At 46.3% G+C, this 19,732-nt stretch overlaps 1 protein-coding gene across 2 annotated transcripts in view; it reads right to left on the bottom strand.

Moving 5' to 3' along the window:
• LOC132586966 (probable glutamate receptor) overlaps nt 1-19,732 on the bottom strand; it is a 44,632-nt gene that overhangs the window by 22,995 nt on the left and 1,905 nt on the right. The window contains exons 1-3 of one of the 2 annotated variants that reach the window (XM_060259134.1): nt 13,250-13,324; nt 8,348-8,455; nt 2,550-2,581 (exon numbers count right to left, since the gene is read on the bottom strand). In XM_060259134.1, the coding sequence (XP_060115117.1) occupies nt 2,550-2,581; nt 8,348-8,420 (105 nt within the window). In that variant the 5' untranslated portion in view covers nt 8,421-8,455; nt 13,250-13,324. Of the gene's footprint in view, nt 1-2,549; nt 2,582-8,347; nt 8,456-13,249; nt 13,325-19,732 lie in introns of those variants that run through there. The other variant, XM_060259135.1, reaches the window with a different exon arrangement.

The raw sequence follows: 19,732 nt of genomic DNA, 5'->3' as shown, positions 1-19,732 counted from the left end.
GACTGGAGAAGGCAATGGCAAATCACCCCGTAAAAAAAGTCTGCTGTGAAAATGTTGTGATGCGACGTCTCTCCAGAGTTGGAAACGACTGGTGCTTGCACAGGGGACTACCTTGACCTTTTTACAGCGTCTGACAGCAAATTCTACATTTTAAATGCTCGCTGTGTAAGGAAGTATTTCTTTTTCTCTGTTCTCTAATTCACTGCCCATCAGCTTCACTGGATGCCCTGTACTTTTTCCAGCTCTGTAATCTTATGAGATATAATGCCCACCAATGTACACAGTATTTCAAACAAGGCCGCACCATGGATCTATATAGGGGCATTAGAATTTAAGAACATAAGAACATAAGAGAAGCCATGTTGGATCAGGCCAATGGCCCATCCAGTCCAACACTCTGTGTCACACAGTGGCCAAAAATTTATATATATACACACACATACACACACACACACTGTGGCTAATAGCCACTGATGGACCTCTGCTCCATATTTTTATCTAACCCGCTCTTGAAGTTGGCTAGGCTTGTAGCCGCTGCCACCTCCTATGGCAGTGAATTCCACATGTTAATCACCCTTTGGGTGAAGAAGAACCTCCTTTTATCCGTTCTAACCTGACTGCTCAGCAATTTCATTGAATGCCCACGAGTTCTTGTATTGTGAGAAAGGGAGAAAAGTACTTCTTTCTCTACCTTCTCCATCCCATGCATAATCTTGTAAACCTCTATCATGTCACCCCGCCATTTCAGCCATTTTTATTTCCAATCCCTTTCCAAATAAGCCCAAAATGACAAGACACAAAAGAATCACAGGTTTGATTCATGCAAAGAAGCAGCAAAATCAAACAATACAGAATGGCAATGATAAGAAATTTCAGATCACGCCGACCTTTAAGATAACAAACGTTACACAATAGATTCAAGTGGGCAGCCATGTTGGTCTGAAGCAGCAGAACAAAGTTTGAGTCCAGTGGCACCTTGAAGACCAACAAAGTTTTATTCAAGGTATAAGCTTTCGTGTGCACACACCTGGAATAAAACTTTGTCGGTCATAAAGGCGCTACTGGACCCAAACTGCTTTAAACCAACACGGCCACCCACCCGAATCTATCTTCACCACATTAAACTGCATGGAATGTTTTGAATAACTGTGCATGTACACACAAACTTACACCTTTAGGTGCCACTAGACTCAAAAACTTTGTTAAACTTTTACAAGACTGCACATATTCGTTTGTACTCCCTCTGCTGGTGGGAAATGGACTTGCATGCAGGTACACATGCAGGTTCATGAGTATATCTGCATGCAAGCAGAGGGTCTCCCTCACAACCCAGGACTTGGCGCACCAATACAGGGGGAGATGGGAAGTGCAGTGGGAAAAATAATAAATTCAATCTGACCATTTAAGCATTTCGGCTATGCTTCATCAAGCTGATCTGTTAAAATATATAAAAAATGATAGACACAGATAAAACATGGTGGTAGCTGAGTATGAAAACCTTCACTGATCTTACTGACAAGAAACAATATATTCTTAAGGGTTTTCCACAGGGCTTTTTTTGTAGGAAAAAGCCCAGCAGGAACTCATTTGCATTAGACCACACCTGCTGACATCACCACCATTCCACATGTAAAAAAACCCAGCAGGAAATAATGTGCATATCAAGCCACGCCCCTGACACCAAGCCGGCCAGAACTGCTTTCCTGTGCTTTCCTGCTTAAAAAAAAAAGCCCTGGTTTTCCATATGCAACTCTGACTGAGTTCAAGAATGATGATTCTAAAACCATGTGTTTTTATAATACCTAGGGCTTTTTTTGGAGCTTACAGCTCTTAGCACAGGGCCTACTGTAAGCTCCAAGAGGATTGGCTACATCAGGGGGTGTGGCCTAATATGCAAAGGAGTTCCTGCTACAAAAAAAGCCCTGACAAAAGGGACCTGTAAGGAAATTGATATTGAATAGGTCAATACGTACCACCTTCTATGCCCTGTTGTTGGCCCACAAGAGGATCTGGTTGGCCTCTGTGTGAGACAGGATGCTGGACTAGATAGACCACTGGTCTGATCCAGCAGGGCTCTTCTGATGTTCTTATGAAGGCCTCGGTCTCTCTGCCCTGTGGTTGGCCCTCCAGAGGAACTGGTTGGCCACTGTGTGCGACAGGATGCTGGACTAGATAGACCACTGGTCTGACCCAGCAGGGCTCTTCTGATGTTCTTATGAAGGCCTCAACCTCTCTGCCCTGTTGTTGGCTTTCCAGAGGAACTGGCTGGCCACTTTGTGGGCCAGGATGCTGGATTAGGTGGACCACTGATCTGATCCAACAGAGCTCTTCTGATGTTCTTATGAAGCATAAGTGAAACATGTAGGTGTAATGAAGCTGAATAAATTATTTTTCCCATTGCATCAATTTCTTTTGGCTTTTCTTGTTCTGGTTATTGCTGTGTCCAAATGTTTTTTTCACTCCTGTGTTTGCTCACCAAAAATACAACCAATCCAAAATTAATTGTAACTCCAGACTCAGCAAATATGCAAGAAGAAATGGCTACATACCTTGCTGATATAATCCCCATTCTCCGCAGCATCTGAAAATACAAACATCAGTGCGTTATTAGAACTTTGCAAACACTATTGTGTGGTCACTTTCTTGCCATTCCCGGGTTCTATAGCATAGGGGTCAGAGCGTCATACTAGGATCTGGAAGACCAAAGTTCGGACTCACACTCTGTCATGGATGTTCACTGGGTGACCTCGGCTCAGCAACTTTCTCTCTCCACCCAACCTACCTCACAAGTTTGCTGTACGGATAAATATAGTGAAGGACAGAACAATGTAGGCTGTTTTGAATCTCCATTGAAGAGAATAGTTGAGGATAAATATCTAAATACATAAATGCATTTTTTTAAAAAGATGCATGTGTACAGTGTACATAATTGTCTATCTAAAGGCCGGAAGAATCATTCCTTTAGAAAGCTGATCTGATTACAGTCTTGGTAATATCCAGACTAGACCACTGCAATGTGATCTGTGTGGGGCAGCCCTTGAAGATGGATCAGAAATGTCAGTTCCAGTCCTGCAAGATGGGTCAGAAGTATCAGAACAGCCCCACAGTTAACACATTCAGTGAGTTCTGTTACAACTGTGTTGGCTTCCACTTGGTTTCCACTGGCTTGTAGAGTCAAATAAAAGTGCGGATTTGGGCCTTTAAAGAACGAAATGGTTTGGAACCTGAAGGCTTTCTTCCTCCTGTATCAACCAACCAGCTCAAATCTAAGACGATGAACAGGGCTTCCACCCGTGTGAACCTGCCTTGTCTGAGGTAAAATTGGCAAAGTCTTCTGGGATCTCTTTTTCTGCAGCTGCCCCCCAATTTATGGAACTACCTCCCCCAGGAGTTGAGTCTGGCATCTTTTCTTTAGTCCTTAATTGAAAGAACTGAAAAACATTTCTGCTCCAGAAGATCTTTGGACAGATTGATTGATGTCCGTTGAAGGGCCCTGTGTTCCACTTTTCTGTGGTGTGTTTTTTTACTGTGGCATCTTTGATTATTTTAATTTCAATGTTTAACTTTTGTAATAGCTAAGAGCAGCCTTGGGAGCCTTAGATAGGGCCAAACTAAATTAAATAGTCTTTCTTCCGTACCTACCATCTCTCCTAAGTTGGGACGGCTCCTAAGGTGGTGGCGGCCACAAGCATAGCCACCTTCAAGAGGGGTTTAGATAAAAATATGGAGCAGAGGTCCATCAGTGGCTATTAGCCACAGTGTGTGTATATATATATATAATTTTTTTTGGCCACTGTGTGACACAGAGTGTTGGACTGGATGGGCCGTTGGCCTGATCTAACATGGCTTCTCTTATGTTCTTATGGACGTAGTCACACGTCTTTGGGCTACATACAGTAACCTGTATTATTGCTTTCTGGGGGGGGGGGGGGGGGAAGGTTTGTGTGTGTTTGTCAAGGAGAATCAAAATATCAGCTTGCTTAGCGGAAACCATGCGAAGGAAATTCCTGGATCTTGGCTGAGAGAACTTTCTCTCTCTTTTTTTTATACTGTTTATAAAAAAAGGTTCATCAATTTTGCCTCTTCTGTCTTGGGCTAAACTCTATATTATCCCTCAACAAAAAGGGCTTTTACCCTCTCCACAGCAGCTCTCCCTGGGAGCTGGAGGACGCCTCAAAAGAACCCTCTTGTTCCCTTTCAACGTCTCCTCGTTCGAGCCAGCGGGAGTTCCTTCGGCCTCCTTTTTAAAGACCTGCGCGGGAGCCTTGGAAGGGAACAAGTGGCGTTATTGAAGACTTCGACACCCCCCCACTGTGGAGCACAGTACGGGGGCTGCTCAAAGCGCCATTGTAAGAGATGCCTCCAAACTTTCTTTAAAAAAAAAAAAAAGAGGCACACAACCACCCAAGTCTCCTGAAAGGGGCCATAAATAATCAAGCGGTAGCAGTAGCCCAAAGTTCGTGGCAGCGACATTTGTACAGCACCCAAATCCGACGCTGATCTTTTTTGTTCGAGTCCCTGAACAAGTTCTGTGAAGAAAGAGGCCACGAGGGGTGATAACAACCATGGATGGTTCAGCGTATGAGGCTGAAATCCTGAACAGGCCTCAAGGCCTGAGGCTGGGAAAGCCATCCTTGGGCCAAACTACAGTCTTGATGACACAAATTGGCTGCGCTATGTCACAGTTCTCAGTCAGATGCCTCAGGGAGATCCCTCATGAAGGCGTCTGTTCCCACTTGTTTGAGGTAGAGGTGGAGAAAAGCTCACTGAGAAATTTCGCTCTTCACAAAAGTCTTTGCATTTCCCCTAAGAATGTTATGCATATGGCTACTGTCCCCAGTAAGACAGTTAGATTTGAGTCCAATAGCACCTTAGAGGTCAACCAGATTTTCACAATATAAGTTTTCAAGAATCAAAGAGCAGCTTTGAGTCTTGAAAGCTTATACCTGGAAAAACTTGCTGCTGGACTCAACTCTGTTTTGTTACAGACCAACACAGCTACCCTGTGAGCTAGGGTTGCCAGTCTCCAGGTGGGGCCGGGAGCTTCCTTGCTTTTACAACTGATCTCCAGCTGGCAGAGATCAGCTCCCCTGGAGAAAATGGCTGCTTGGAAGGGTGGACTCTATGGCATTGTGCCATGCTGAGGCCCCTCCCCTCCCCAAACCCTGCCCTCCTGGACCCACCCCCAAAATCTCCAGGTATGTTCCAACACAGAGTTGGCAACCCTTAAATTATCCCCTCAAAAATTAGTGGGGAAAACAAGAAGAAGATGAGGGAAAGAGCAGGAAATAAGAGACTGAAGGCTTCACAAAGGCTGGTTTGACATCCCACTGACAAAGAACCATTTGACTTAATTAAAAAAAAATCAGAAGTTCCTGGGTTCCCACCCCCTATCATTCTGTGTTTCCAGCATTCTTTCATATTGCAAAAAAAAAAAAATCATAAGCATCCTTTTTGCTCAAAGATCAATTCCCAGTCTGCTTTATTCTATGAGGATATCAGACACTTTGCACTTGGTCTGAGGAGGAACTTCGCAAGCCAAATCATGTTATGGAATTTTGTTCTCAGTGCTGCAGTCTGCCCTGAGGACAGGTGAACTGGTGGTAAAAATTGACTGATTTTAATACAACGTAAATATAGGAAGCTACTCTCAGAAATGTCACTAATCTCACTGAAAGTCTTGCATCCACGCTCAACATTCCTCCCAGTCTTTTTTTCTGAGGAGAAACCCATCAATTCACTTCAGCAGAGGCGAAGTTTCAATGGAAACTCCAGATGTATGATCTCTCACAATGGAAGACGAACCTTGGCTATCATGTCTGGCAGCCTCCTTCAGAAAAAAACCCCCTGTATTTGTCTCTTTAAAAAACCCCCTCAAAGTCCCTTTACGTGAGACAACAGAACTGTGTGGCAATAAGTTCCACAGGAACTTAGTGTGACATGGCTGTGCAGGTAGAGTTGCCAATCCTCAGGTGAGGGCAGGGGAATCCCCTGATTTGGAGGCCCTCCCCCTGCTTCAGGGTCATCAGAAAGTGGAGGTGGGGAGGGAAATGTTTGCTGGGCACTCCATTATTCCCTGTGGAAACTGATGTCCATAGGGTAAAATGGAGAATTAATCTGTGGGTATCTGGGGCTCTGGGGAGAACTGTTTTTTGAGGTAAAGACACCAAATTTTCAGCACAACTCCTCAAAACACCCTCCAAATTTCAAAAAGATTGGACCAGGGAGTCCAATTCTATGAGCCCCAAAAGAAGGTGCCCTTCATTATTTGAGCCCCAAAAGAAGGTGCCCCTCATTATTTCCAATGGAGGGGAGGCATTTAAAAGGTGTGCAGTCTTTTAAATGTGATGGCCAGAACTCCCTTTGGAGTTCAATTATGCTTGTCACAACCTTGCTTCTGGCTCCACCCCAGTGTCTCCTGGCTCCACCCCCAAAGTCTCCTGACTCCACCCCCAAAGTCCCCAGATATTTCTTGAATTGGACCTGGCAACCCTATGTGCAGGGGAGAACTCGCAACTAACCACGCACTCGCTGGCACCTCACTCTCTTTGGCCTAACCAGAAATGGTCTCTACCAAACTGGAAGTGATACAAGGCACCTGGGATTATTCCAAGTGTTCTGCACCCTTCAGGGAGAACATTAAAAACCCACCCCACATGCAAATGGGAGAGGAAAGCTGGCATTCACCCCAATGTAGTGGCTAGCTCCAAATAGGCCAGCAACCGACAGAGGAATCACATGGAAATGTGGAGGTTCCCAGGGAAGACTCCTCAGAGAAACTTGAGAGCTGACAGAGGTTACACTTCATAGGATTTCAGCCCCAACTTGTTCTCCTGAGACAAGGGAAGACACTTTAATACCAGCAGCTCACAAGGTAGAATTTTTGCTCATAAGACTGCAGCTTAGAGGGCACACTGATCACAACTGAATTCTAGACAATCAGAGATCAGTTTCCCTGGATAAAATGGCTGCATTTGATCCTCCCAAACCTTACCCTCCAGAGGTTCTACCCCCAGATTCTCAGGAGTTTCCCCATTTGGAGTTGGCAACCCTACGAGCCAGGGGAACTCACAGGCTTTTGGGACCTTTCTCGTGTCATTCTGCCCACTTCTGACACGTGGTTTATGTTCAAAAGCATCAGAGAGGTGTGCAGGAACCACCAAGGCAAACCGTGGCTGAAGAACTCCTGGTTTCCTCCTTCCCCAACATGACAATCTGCCAACATTCCTTTTCCTGTGTTGAAAAATCTTGGCAATGGCTACCAATCACAACAGCGGGGCTTATTGTTTTCTGATTTTAGAACAGCCGTGGCCTCTGGGGTGAGAGAGGCAAGGAACAGAGGGAGGGCGGGAGGGCTTCTCCGTGGGGGAAATGACACGGCAGGCTCCAAGAACCTCCACAGCATCAGGGGAACAAAGCAAGCTTTAACTTTAACAAAGCAACCGATGCCAGCTATGCTGGACTGGTCTGATCTTAAGCTGAATTCCCCATTTTGTCTCTCTTTTTTCAAAGTTCGAATGAGGCAGGTTTTTAAAAAACAAAACAAAAACAACACTGCAAATCTTTTCAAGACCCCCCTTCACTAGACTCTGAGAAAAACCTCTTTTGACAATTGTTCCTTTGCAAGCAAAATAGCCTAACTTTGCAAAACCTAAGCCGATAAATGCAGGCAAGCTTCCTTTAAGGGAAACTCTGAGCTACTGTGTAAGGAAGTGTCCTAAGCTAACACATCCTCTTTCAATGCCAACCCCACCTTCACTTCAGGTTAAAGTTTGTTAATCTTATATTCTAGATGGAATTGTGGGGGGGGTGTCTATGTAACACCCCTATAATTTTATAACACTTCAAACTCTACCCACCTCCCCAACTGTGAAAAAGTCAAAACGGTGTTCATTTGGCCCTGACTTGGATAGCCCAGACAAGCCCAATCTCATCAGATCTTAAAAGCTAAGCAGAGCTGGCTCTGGCAAGTACTTAAATGGGAGACCTCCAAGGAATACCAGAGCTTGGAGGCAAAGGCAGGCTTTATCTAGCTCTCTGAATATCCTCCTTGTCCCCAAAAGGGATCAATCATGAGAAGCCACCATGACTTCCAGTGAAAAAGCACATGTGCACACACATACACACGCACATAAAAATACAGAAAATACCCCAATTTTTTTTTTAAAAGAGTTCGTTCTTTTGGTTATTACATAATATTTTATCCACCATGCAAAATATACCCAACTGCCCACTGCAGGATAGCAAAGACCCATGTGATGCTGGAGTTCTAGAATTTTCCATTGTTGCCACTTACAGACTCTGAAGTTCCTGCACACAACTTCAAAGAAAGCCTCTCACATCTCACCTGCTTGGTTGGATTTGTCAAGGAAGAGCAGAGCGGTAGCCAGACAAAAGGCAACCCAGAGAGATTTGTCCATTGAGATACAAATGGCTGCTCCGGAGAAGGAAGGCCCTGCGGAAGAAAATGCAAAGGGAGTTATACACTGAGGCAGCTCATAGCATTTCAAGGACTGTACCATTTTTAAAGGTAGCCCCGTGGCGCAGAGCAGTAAGGTTGCAGTACTGCAGTCAGAGCCCTCTGCTCACAACCTGAGCTCGATCCCAGCGGAAGCTGGTTCGGGTAGCTGGCTCCAGGTTGACTCAGCCTTCCATCCTTCCGAGGTCGGTAAAATGAGTATCCAGCTTGCTGGGGGGAGTGTAGATGACTGGGGAAGGCAATGGCAAACCACCCCGTAAAAAGTCTGCCGTGAAAACGTTGTGAAAGCAACGTCACCCCAGAGTCAAAAACAACTGGTGCTTGGTCCTTTACCATTTTTAAACATAGGCAAGGGGGGAATACAAGTTGAACGGGGGAGCCGACACCCTGGAAAGCTAGCATTCCAAGGAAAACAGATTTCTGCATGCAAAGAGTTTGCTTTTTAAAGCACAGAATCATTAAACATTCAGTCATGGGTCTTGTTTTTGCGCACATGATTGCATCAAGATTCTTTTTGCGTGTTTTACCAGCGCTCCAATATGTTCCCACAGACTGGTGGAATGCCACAGTCAAAGAATCTTCACACTGTCAAGACAGTGTGCGTTTGCAATAAAAAAGGCCAACGTCATGCTGGGAATTATTAGGAAGGGAATTGAAAACAAATCAGCCAGTATCATAATGCCCCTGTATAAATCGATGGTGCGGTCTCATTTGGAGTACTGCGTGCAGTTCTGGTCGCCGCACCTCAAAAAGGATATTATAGCATTGGAGAAAGTCCAGAAAAGGGCAACTAGAATGATTAAAGGGCTGGAACACTTTCCCTATGAAGAAAAGGTTGAAACGCTTGGGACTCTTTAGCTTGGAGAAACGTTGACTGCGGGGTGACATGATAGAGGTTTACAAGATAATGCATGGGATGGAGAAAGTAGAGAAAGAAGTACTTTTCTCTCTTTCTCACAATACAAGAACTCGTGGGCATTCGATGAAATTGCTGAGCAGACAGGTTAAAACGGATAAAAGGAAGTACTTCTTCACCCAAAGGGTGATTAACATGTGGAATTCACTGCCACAGGAGGTGGTAGCGGCCACAAGCATAGCCACCTTCAAGAGGGGTTTAGATAAAAATATGGAGCACAGGTCCATCAGTGGCTATTAGCCACAGTGTGTGTGTGTGTGTATATGTATGTGTGTGTGTGTGTGTGTGTATATATATATATATATATATATATATTTTAAAATTTGCCACTGTGTGACACAGAGTGTTGGACTGGATGGGCCATTGGCCTGATCTAACATGGCTTCTCTTATGTTCTTATGTTCTCTGTACATATAACTCAGGCTGTCTTTCTTGCAGTGTACCTGCACATTTGCATTTCAGAGAAGCTAAAAAGACACAGTTTGGGACGTTCCTGGGCACAGTCCGAACAAACGTGACACAGCGACTTAGGGGAGGACTCTCTGGAATCCTGCGTATGCTGCCTTGAATTTCAGCAGGAAGGCAGGCTAGAAATGTGACAGACAGGGCCGTAGCCAGGATTTTACAAGTCAGGGGGCTCTTTAAAAAGCCAGGGGGCACCCTTTTCCATCCACTGCGAGGTTTGCCACTTCTCAGCTTTCTGGGATAGAGGCAAAAGCTGGAGGCTCTGACTGTGGTCAAGTCGAGGCAGCCAACCCTAAAACGTTGGAGTGAAGAAGGGGCTGCATTTTGCATGCTAGCAGGGAGAGTTCCCTTCCACCTCCCTCTCTCTCACCCTGGCACTTTGCATCCAGGAGCTACATCTGTCCCCCTCTCCCCAGCCCATTCCACATGGCTTCCTCTGCCTCCCTCCTCTCTACCTGTTGCTTTTGCTGCCGCAGTGCACTGTGCCCTGCTCAGCTCTCCTGGCTCTGGCTGCCACTGATGATGCTTCACCGGCTCAGCCATGGCAAAAAGAAAATGAAAAAAAGCAGACTGCACCCTTGCCGGGAAGTTAGGGGGCCTTGCCTGGAAGTCAGGGGCAGTGCCCCCACAGGCCCCTCTGTGGCTACAGGCCTGCTGACCGATCGAAGCTTCCTGCAATTAGGAAATTCTCCCATTCTACTTAAATCAGCTTCCTGGGGTGCTAGTTTTCTAGTTGTAGGGAGATTGAGAGGGGGATGGTTCCCCTAAAGGCAGGCTTATCACAGGATCAGAGGTTATAGCCCGAAGGCACCAGATACATGAACCTGGCAGAAATTAATACCAGTCAACGCTTGGATGAGAGACTTCTTGGGAATCACTTTTGTATGTCACCTTTTTTGGATGTCTGCCCCGTGGCGCAGAGTGGTAAGCTGCAGTTCTGCAGTGCAAGCTCGGCTCACAACCTAAGTTCGATCCCGGTGGAAGCTGGTTTCAGGTAGCCAGCTCAAGGTTGACTCAGCCTTCCATCCTTCCAAGGTCAGTAAAATGAGTACCCAGCTCGCTGGGGGTAAAGTGTAGATGATTGGGGAAGGCAATGGCAAATCACCCCGTAAAAAGTATGCCAAGAAAAGGCATGATATGACATCACCCCATGGGTTGGTAACGACTCGGTGCTTGTACAGGGGACTACCTTTACCTTTGAATTTCATAGATCCAGAGTAGTAGCCATGTTAGTCTGTTGCTGCTATATAGTAGAGTCCAGTAGCACCTTTAAGACTAACAAATTTTGTTACAGCATAAGCTTTCAAGAAACACAGCTCTCTTCATCCCACACATCTGACAAAGAGAGCTGTGTTCCTCAAAAGCTTATGCTGCAATAAAATCTGTTAGTTTTAAAGGAGCTCCCTGACTCTTCACTATCTTGAATTTCATGACAATCCCACATGCTGTGGGGAAAGGCAGTATAAAAGTTTTTTAAAAAGACATGTTCAAAATTAAAATCACAATGGATGACAACTGGGATAGGAATTAAAGGTACGAATCAGAAAGCGAATGCAGCAAACTGCACTCGCGCAGCACAGTTTATAAAATTCAGAAGCAGAAAAAGTGCGAGGAGGTATGCAGGTGTGTGCATTCAATGCCATCAGGTCACTTCCAACATGGCAATTCTATGAATGAAAGACCTCCCCAAATGCTACTCTTAACAGCCTTGCTCACAGAGCCAGATTAAACCCTGTGGAGGCCCCTAGACAGTCAAAATCTCGGGGGCCCCCTCACAAATCATCTCAGAGTCGAAGCACCCACTCTGCCGCCCATGGCCCCAGCTGCAGCCTGCAGGCACCTTCTCAAAAGCCCTTTTGACAAAGCTGCAGGGGAGAGGCAGAGAGAGGCAAACTTGGCGACAACGCTAGCAGCAGCCTCACCAGGCAAATCAGGCAAAGAGCAGCTCAGTTGCTGGCTGTGTGTGCAGGCTGGGAGGGCTGCAAGCAGGGAGGAAAATGGGGGGGGGGGGGAGCCAGCCTGGGGCCCCTAAAGTTGCGGGGACCCATAGGCCTGTGCCTACTTGGCCTAATTGTTAATCCGGCCCTGCTTGCTCAAGTCTTGCAAACGGAGGGCGCTTGTGGCTTCCTTGACTGAGAATCCATCCATCTCGCGTCGGGTCTTCCTTTTTCCCTGCCGCCTTCCACTTTCCTTCGCATGATCGTCTTTTCCAGTGATTCTTGTCTTCTCATAATGGGACCCAAAGTTGGAGGAGCTCAGTTGAGTCATTTTAACTTCTAGGGAGAGTTCAGGCTTGGTCCCCAGTGCGTCCATTATGATTGGAAACATACCATGTCATTCAAAATCTGGGGAGGAGATTTAGAGAGGGAGAATCCTGGAAGCGGCCCCTTCACCAGGAACTGGACAAAATGTTCTGGCACCTGTCCCGGGGTGGTACAGCGCAATTCATCACCAGAAAAGGCACTTTCCCCTCCTTAAGACTTTGCAGAGTCCAGGGACGTGCACGGTCCCACCCTGAGAACATTGACTCACCCCATCAAAACTCTTTCAGCTTTTCTTAAAACTCTGTAGAACTTCCTCCGAGGCAGAAACGTTGACATTCTGCAAATTTGGGTGCAAACCATTTCACCCTAACCTGACATCCAGAAGCAAGCTTAAGAGACTTTGTAGGTGCACTCCACCCCTGAGGCATGTCTATGTGCTGCTGAGATTGCTCAGGGTCCAACGCAAATCCCAGCACCTTTGCCACACAGCTGTGGCCACTGGGCATACGTGTAATTGCCTTCCAAATCACTGTTCAGAGGAAACCCTTCAAGCAGCTGATCCCTTTGCAATGAGAAAAAAGCGGGGAAAGAATCGAAAGCCACCTAGCTAGTGACAAGAGTTTCCACCACCAGGCAACGGCAAGCCACCTCTGAACATCTCTTGCCTTGAAAACCCTGTGGAGTCATCATATGTCACCCTGAGACCAGTGTTCCCTCTAAGCTGAGTTAGCGTGAGCTAGCTCACAATTTTTTAGCCTCCAGCTAACACATTTTTTTGTCTCAGCTCAGGAAAAATGGCCCTAGAACAAACTAATTGATGCAGTAGCTCACAGCTTTCATGCCAGTAGCTCACAAAGTAGAGTTTTTGCCCACAATACTCCACAGCTTAGAGGGAACATTGCCTTTGACCTCCCCCCGTAACAGAGTGGCTCTCTCGCTCATGGGTTTAGGCTGAGAGAGAAAAGCTTCTTGCTTTTGCTACGACCACAGTAAGCTGTTGGTTTTTAAAATGGGGCCATAGCCAGAAAGACAAGGAACTTTTCAATGGGGCAATTCACAGAGGCATCATTGAGGAATGTTAGGAAGGGAAAAAAGGGAGAAACAGATTAGAGAATCCACACTCACCGTTGGCTCTGGCCGGACAGCTCCCCTGTTGCAGCTGAAGTAACAGTGAGCAACACCGACTGCCCAGCAAATAGCTTCTGGAGAGGGGGGTGGGTGGGAATGATGCGATTAATCAGATGCACAACCCCCCTCTTGCCAAATTCGGACTTGGAGGAGGAGGTGGAGCCTGGTTGGGATGGGAAGGGGCTCCAAACAGGAGGCTGCGGAAGCTGGAGCTTTGGTTCTTCACAGGGAGAACACTTTGTGCTGCCTCTCGCTTTCGCAGTCACTCAGCACCTGAGTCAGATGGTGCTCAGCTCTTCTTCTGTCGGCATAGTGAGGGTTTAAAGCTTATCTCTCACCCTGACATGCTGGCTTTCTTCTTGCAGGGATCCTCCACAAAATGGGACAATATTAAGCCTTGCAATCTCCCCACCTGCGTTCTGAAGCAACCAAAGCACCTCATGCTTTACCTGAATGTCAGGATTGGGGGTGGGCAAATATTGTAGCATCAGGATTTAAAAGAAGAAGAGTTGAAGTTTCGATGCCCTGTTTTCCTGTACCCTAAGGAGTCTCAAAGCGCCTTCCAATCGCCTTCCCTTCCTCTTCCCACCACAGGTGCCTTGTGAGATAGGTGGGGTTGACAGAACTGTGACTGACCCAAGTTCACCTAGCTGGCTGCACGTGGAGGAGTGGGGAATCAAACCCAGTTCTCCAGACCAGAGTCCACCGCTCTTAACCTGTGTACAATTCTGGTCACCGCACCTCAAAAAAAAGATATTATAGCATTGGAAAAAGTACAGAATGATGAAAGGGTTGGAACAATCAACTAGAACGATTAAAGGGTTGGAACCCTTCCCCTTTGAAGAAGGGTTAAAATGCTTGGGGCTCTTCAGCTTGGAGAAACGTCGACTGCGGGGTAACGTGATAGAGGTTTACAAGATTATGCATGGGATGGAGAAAGCAGAGAAAGAAGTCCTTTTCTCCCTTTCTCACAATACAAGAACTCGTGGACACTCCTCCTCTCGTTCCTGACCTGGATGGCCCAGATCTTGGAAGTGAAGCAGGGTTGGCCCTGGTCAGTATCTTGATGGGGGACCACCAAGAAAGCCCAGCGTTATGACGCAGGGGCAGGTGATGGCAAACCATCGCTGAACGTCTCTTGCCTTGAAAACCTTACAGGGTCGCTGGAAGTCAGCCATGAATTGACAGCATTTCCCACCATCCCCACTGCAAGTCACAGCTTCTGTTTCAACATCCAAAGTCTCTCCCCATTAGACCGCACTGCCCCATAAGCAGCACATACTCAGATTTCATGCTGTCCTCTGCTTTCTGGAGCCTGTTGTAGTAAACCAGGGGTGGCCAAGCTGTGGCTTGGGAGCCATATGTGGCTCTTTCATACATATTGTGCAGCTCTTGAAGCCCCTGCCACCACTTGAAGGTTGACTTGGAGAAGGCGTTTAAAGGTAAAGTTGCTTTCTTTCCACCTCTCTCTTCCTCATCTATTTCCCTCCCTTCCCTTCCTTCCTTCCTTCCTTCCTTCCTTCCTTCCTTCCTTCCTTCCTTCCTTCCTTCCTTCCTTCCTTCCTTCCTTGTTTTGCGGCTCTCAAACACCTGACATTTATTCTATGTGGCTCTTATGTTAAGCAAGTGCAGCCACCCCTGTAGTAACCTAACGAAGACAGCCAGAGATTTAGGCAGGTAAAAACCGACGCTCCCCCTAAGATGTGGAGGCTTGTGAGCAAAAAATCTGCTTTGTGAGCTACTGGCAATTAAAGTGGTGAGCGAGCGATTTGGCTACTGCATCAATGGGTTTGCTCTGGGGCCGTCCTTCCGGAGCTAAGACAAAAACGAACGAGCCAGAGGCTAAAAAACTGTGAGCTAGCTCACACTAACTCGGCTTAGAGGGAATACTGAAAACCACTGCGACTGAGGGGCTTCAGTTCTCCTGGGACAGCTCCTCTGGACCACGCACTCTCCCACTGCATTAGCACCCCTCCCTTAGCAATTCAGATTCACCCCAGAATGGATCGGGGTGGGGACAGAGGGCACAGATCCTAAGTACACCAAAAACTTAAGCTCCTCTCACTCCCCCCCTCCCCCAAGTTTCCATTTTGTTCCACATTTCCCATTTGGCTTAGATCCAGTCCCATAGCTAGGGGCTGTGAAGGGAGGGGGCCATGGGGGCCCACAAGGGGAGGGGGCCATTTAAATCATGCAGGAGGCTGGTGTCTGCTCCTGCCACCCATCCCCTGCTATTTGGACCCCACCAATCAGCTGATTCGTGGGCCTTTTAAATGGCATGGGAGGAGCAGCGGCTGCTCCTGGGTGCCCCTCAATTTAAATTGTAAAGAAGAGAGAAGCAGCCTGGGGGTGAGGGGACCCCCCCCAAAAAAAATTGTCAGGGGGCCAGGCCCCACGAGCCCCCGTTTAGCTATGGACCTGCTTAGCTATGGAAAGCCCTGAAACTTTGCTTTCACGCACGGAGGTTTGCATTCTCTCTGGAGGCCTCCTCAAGGGCAGGCGAAGCTTGAGCATTTATTTATCTATTGAATTTTGATCTTGCTTTTCCACCAACGTTGGCTCCTCGGAGGGTCTCGCAAGAATCGCTCTCTAATGCGAAGCGCAATTAAAGAGCAGTCCCAAATGATCCTGGAGGAGTGTGGGGGGGGATTCTTAGCTGGTGGCGTGACGGAAAGGTCCCTGGCTGCTTCCTGATCCCCTTAAGAGGGCCTTACAGATGCCTGGCTGCTTCCTGATCCCCTTAAGAGGGCCTTACAGATGCCTGGCTGCTTCCTGATCCCCCTAAGAGGGCCTTACACATGACAGCTGGTAGCTGGTGGATGGGGGGGGGGCGGGGGGGGGCGCAGGGCTCTCTTGATTGCAGGCTTTGCACAGCTGCCGAATAGCTACATCATCTGGGCTTTAATAAACTCTGAAAATCCAAATCTGATTTCTCACAGCCGTCAGCTAATTGAGGCCAACTGGCTAACAAACCCTGCTTGTTTCGTAAGGAGCAGAAGGATTTCACTCCTGGGCAAAATCCCCCTTTTTATATAAAGGAGACCTGACACGACCATGTTGAGCCATAAAAGCCATGCGCTGAATTCCTGCAATTTGCATATATGAACATATGAAGCTGCCTTCTACTGAATCAGACCCTGGGTCCATCAAAATCAGTATTGTCTACTCAGACTGGCAGCAGCTCTCCAGGGTCTCAAGCTGAGGCTTTTCACGCCTTCTTGCCTGGACCCTTGAAGATGCCGGGGATAGAATCTGGGACCTTCTGCTTACCAAGCAGATGTTCTACCACTGAGCCACCGTCCCTCCCCAGAGCCCTGAACTGGTGAAAACATGCTTCAGGTATTTAAAATCTAAATTCCAGCCCCCTTGTCAGTCTGTGCTCCTTGAAGCCAAAAGACGTGCCAAACCGTGGAATGTGCCGCGGTGAGAAAAAGTCCCACTTCTGCAACCAGATGCCTGCTTACATAAATTTTGCATCATTCATTAACATATAATTATTTTGCATCATTTATTCCATCTTTTCTAGTTCCGAAGAGGAGCAGAGGGGGCAGAACTCTGACCCTTAATTGCTACAAACCCTTAAGATTCTGGCTTCTGACAGGGCCCGCTTGGTTTTGAGGACATCTGATGACGAAGTGAGCCACAGAGCAGGAAGTCCTCCTTGTTGAAATCTTACCTCTGTCACAGATACAGTTGCCAATCCCCAGGTGGGCAAAACCAGAAACCACAGTGTACTGATTAGTAACGAGAACCATTCCTGCAAACTGAAGAGACCTAACATGTCATGTGAGTTTTTGCCTTAAGCACAGGTTCCAGAACATAAGAAAAGTGGCCAGTAGAAGGGTGAATGAAACACGGACTGAACCTAGGACCCATGTCACCGCACCAGTTGGAATTCAGACTGCTCCCCAAGCAATCAATCAATATCTTTATTGCATTAGCAAAAGTATTGCCATAGCAACCAACCAAATACAGCAATAAGATGAAAGGGAACGAAGAGAAAACACAAGGCAGCATCCAGTACCTCATTCCATACCACGATAAAAAATCATACAATCCTAAAATATCTAGAATAAAATGTCAATAAAAATTTTAAAACCTAAAAATCTAGGCATTCTAAACTTTTAGAACCTTAACAATCTAAATTTAAAATTTAAAACATCAACAAAATTTAACCAGGACTACACTAGAAAAGAACTGAGAGTGATAATAGGGAGCGATCAATGAGGGGCGGTCTTCATTTTCTTTTCCATGACGACAGCCGCAAACCTTGCAACTTGAAAAGTAGTGTATTTATCTCTATCAGATAGTAAAAAAACTAGTTTCTCCTGATTTGACTTCCCAAGAAGAGACAACAGAATAAGACCCAAAAACCTATTCCGTTCAGAGTTAAAATCAGGGCAATAAAACATGGCATGAGAAAGGTCCTCAATAGAGGTTTGGTCACAAATGCAAACTCTTTTCCGGTAAGGAATCTGCCTAAAGCGACCTTCATTAGCCAATAAAGGTAATAGATCAAAGCGAGCCCAAGCAAGAAGTAGCACATTTAATGCAAAGCGCAATTAAAGAGCAATCCCAAATGATCCTGGAGGGGGGGGGGATTCTTAGCTGGAGGCGTGACGGAAAGGTCACACGTCTATCAACGAAAGGATACAGACACTGGACTTTGGTACCATTACAGCAATTGGAAATTAATTTGTATTTTGAGTTGTGCTGTATTCATGGACATTTGTAAGAATTTTGGTGAAGAATACATGAACAGGATATAAGAAATATCTGTGGAGCAATTATTTGCAATATATAAGTAACACAGTGGTTTAATTCAGTTGTTACTAATTCCCAGGTGGGGGCAGGGGATTCCCCAGTTTGGAGGACCTCCCCCCCGCTTCAGGGTCATCAGAAAGCAAGGGGTGGGAGGAGGGAAATATCTGCTGGGCACTTCATTATTCCCTATGGAGACCAATTCCCATAGGATATAATGGAGAATCGATCCACGGGTATCTGGAGCTCTGGGGGGCTTGTTTTTTTAGCTAGAGACACCAAACTTTCAGCATAGCATCCAGTGCCTCTCCCCAAAATACCCTCCAGGTTTCAAAAGGATTGGACCAGGGGGTCCAATTCTATGAGCCCCCAAAGAAGGTGCCCCTATCATTCATTATTTCCAATAGAGAAAAGGAAAGGTCCCCTGTGCAAGCACCAGTCATTTCCGACTCTGGGGTGACATTGCTTTCACAACGTTTTCATGGCAGACTTTTTACGGGTTTGCCATTGCCTTCCCCAGTCTTTTACACTTTCCCCCCAGCAAGCTGGGTACTCATTTTACCAACCTCGGAAGGATGGAAAGCTGAGTCAACCTTGGGCCGGCTACCTGAATCCAGCTTCCGCCAGAATGGAACTCAGGTCGTGAGCAGAGAGTTCAGACCACAGTACTGCAGTACTGCTGCTTTACCACTCTGCGCCACGGGGCAATAGAGGGAAGGCATTTCAAAGGTGTGCAGTCCCTTTAAATAATAATAATAATAATAATAATAATAATAATAATAATAATAATAATAATAATAATAATAATAATAATAATAATAATAATTATTATTATTATTATTATTATTATTATTATTATTATTATTATTATTATAATATATGATGGCCAGAACTCCTTTGGAGTTCAATTGTGCTTGTCACAACCTTGCTCCTGGCTCTATCCCCAAAGTCTCCTGGCTCCACCTCCAAAGTCCCCAGATATTTCTTGAATTGGACTTGGCAACCCTAGTCATGGACTCCTCAGAAGGCCGGGGGAGGGGGGAGCCTCCCTTGATCTAAAACTCCCTGTCAGCAACATGGAGATGTAATCATCTGCCTCAACAGGTAACTAGGCCTGTTAACACGATAATGTGTACACATTGCTTTAAACACTCTAAATTATGTACATGAAAAGGATTCTGCTTCCCCCTGCCACATAAGGATCATAATGGTCTATTTTAGAAGGCTGGAATTGCCTAGAGGTTGAGAGAGGAAGCTCTAAATTAGGAAAGCCACAGGTTTGAATCTCAGTGCTCCATGATCTCACTAGGCAGCCTTAGGGCAGTGATTTTTCTCAGCCTTCCCCTCTATAGGGGGATAACAGCTTTCTTTAAAAAGACCATTTCAGAGGCTAGCCATGTTGGTCTGCAGTGGAAGAGCTATATTGAAGTCCAGTTCAAGAAATATCTGGGGACTTTGGGGGTGGAGCCAGGAGACTTTGGGGGGGTGGAGCCAGGAGCAAGGCTGTGACAAGCATAATTGAACTCCAAAGGGAGTTCTGGCCATCACATTTAAAGGGACCTTTTAATGCCTTCTAAAGTTGACCTTTTAATGCCTTCTTTCCACTGGAAATAATGAAGGATGGGGCACCTTCTTTTGGGGCTCATAGAATTGGACCCCTTTGTCCAATCCTTTTGAAACTTGGGGGGTATTTTGGGGGGAGGCACTGGATGCTATGCT

This window comes from Heteronotia binoei, chromosome 18 (assembly GCF_032191835.1).
Source record: "Heteronotia binoei isolate CCM8104 ecotype False Entrance Well chromosome 18, APGP_CSIRO_Hbin_v1, whole genome shotgun sequence".
Classification (NCBI taxonomy): domain Eukaryota; kingdom Metazoa; phylum Chordata; class Lepidosauria; order Squamata; family Gekkonidae; genus Heteronotia; species Heteronotia binoei.
Note: the sequence above shows the minus strand (reverse complement) of the source record. Positions and strands in the feature narration are given on the sequence as shown.